Below are 1,472 nucleotides of genomic sequence, written 5' to 3'. Positions count from 1 at the left end.
CCATTCTGTCCAGAGGAAAAGAAACCTAAAGTAGGACAAGTATTCGAAACGCTAGAATCAGCAGAGTTATTCTACAAAGAATATTGTACAATCTGTGGGTTTACGCCAAGACTTGCAACAACAAAAAGGATTAAAGGCAATGAGTTACCAAACAGTTTTGCATTAAGGAATGTTGTCTGTAATAGGCAAGGTGTAAAGGAAAGTAGGAAAAGGAAGAGGACTGATACTGATACCGATACTGCTGAGAATGATGCATAATCTGATGTGACAGACATAAGCCGTGTGAGGCCGATTACAAGAATTGACTGTCGTGCATTAGTGCAGTTTAAATACCAAGAAAATGGAACTTATATTGTTACCAGATTCGATGAAGCGCATAACCATCCACTTGCTTCGCCTGAATCTACAATATTCTTGAAAGGAAACCGAAAAATGACAGAGGTACAGAAGCAATTTGTCACAAAGGTAAAGGTGCTAAAACTAGGTGGTGTGAAAGCCTATAGAGGTTGGAAGGAGCTGTGTGGAGGTTATGACAACATTGGGGCTACTGAGGTTGATTTCAAAAACTTTGTGAGGGACATAAAAACCTACATTGGTAATTTTGATGCACAAATGTTTGTTTAAAATCTTATTGGGATAAAAGACACATGCAGTTCATTTTACTTTGATTTTATAGTAGATGAAAACAAGTGCCTGGCTGGAGTGTTTTGGGCAGATCCGATCTGCATAAAGAACTACATGCTGTTCGGTGAGGTTTTATCAGCAGATGCTACATATGGAACAAACAAATACGATATGGTGTTTGTGCCTTTCACAGGAGTTGATCACCACAAAAGGTGCATAACGTTTGGAGCTGGGTTGATAGGTGATAAAAGTATTGAGTGTTATACATAGCTGTTCAAGACATTTTTGGAAGCAATGGGCGGGTGCCAACCGAGAATTATAATTACCGATCAAGACAAATCAATGAAGTCGGTAGTCCCGGAAGTGTTTAAGGAGTCAACACACAGACTGTGCATGTGGCACATAATGAAGAAACTAAGAGAGAAAGTCAGTTATCAACTGTTTCAAGATGAGGATTTTAAGACCAGGCTCAATAGATGTGTTTGGAACAACCAACTTGAGCCTGATGAATTCGAAGAACAATGGGGGAAGATAATGACCGATTATCAACTTGTAGAACACGAGTGGTTTTCGATTTGTACGATCTCGTGGAACAAAGGGATCCCCGCCTATTTTAAAGATGTTTCAATGTCTGGCTTGATGAGGGTTACTTCTAGGTCCGAGAGTGAAAACAGCTTCTTTGACAGTTCCTCACACCTCATTTGACCCTTGTTGAGTTTTGGGTGTGCTATGAGAGTGCCTTGGAAGCACAAAGACACAAGCAGTCCAAATTGAACAAAGGACAACAAACACTCAAATCCCACGGAAAAAACAAAGTCAAACCTTGAAGTCCATGCTTCTGAAATATA

The 1,472-nt window shown here is 39.9% G+C and overlaps 1 protein-coding gene across 1 annotated transcript; it reads left to right on the top strand.

Annotated features, from left to right (window-relative positions):
* Positions 1 to 432: 432 nt before the first annotated feature.
* On the top strand, positions 433 to 894 carry LOC141619905 (protein FAR1-RELATED SEQUENCE 5-like). The gene is made up of 2 exons (XM_074436916.1): positions 433 to 595; positions 677 to 894. Exons 1-2 carry the CDS (start codon positions 433 to 435, stop codon positions 892 to 894), a joined length of 381 nt encoding a protein of 126 aa, XP_074293017.1.
* Positions 895 to 1,472: the final 578 nt, after the last annotated feature.

This window comes from Silene latifolia, chromosome X (assembly GCF_048544455.1).
Source record: "Silene latifolia isolate original U9 population chromosome X, ASM4854445v1, whole genome shotgun sequence".
Classification (NCBI taxonomy): Eukaryota; Viridiplantae; Streptophyta; class Magnoliopsida; order Caryophyllales; family Caryophyllaceae; genus Silene; species Silene latifolia.
This window is presented reverse-complemented; position numbering and strand designations above follow the sequence as displayed.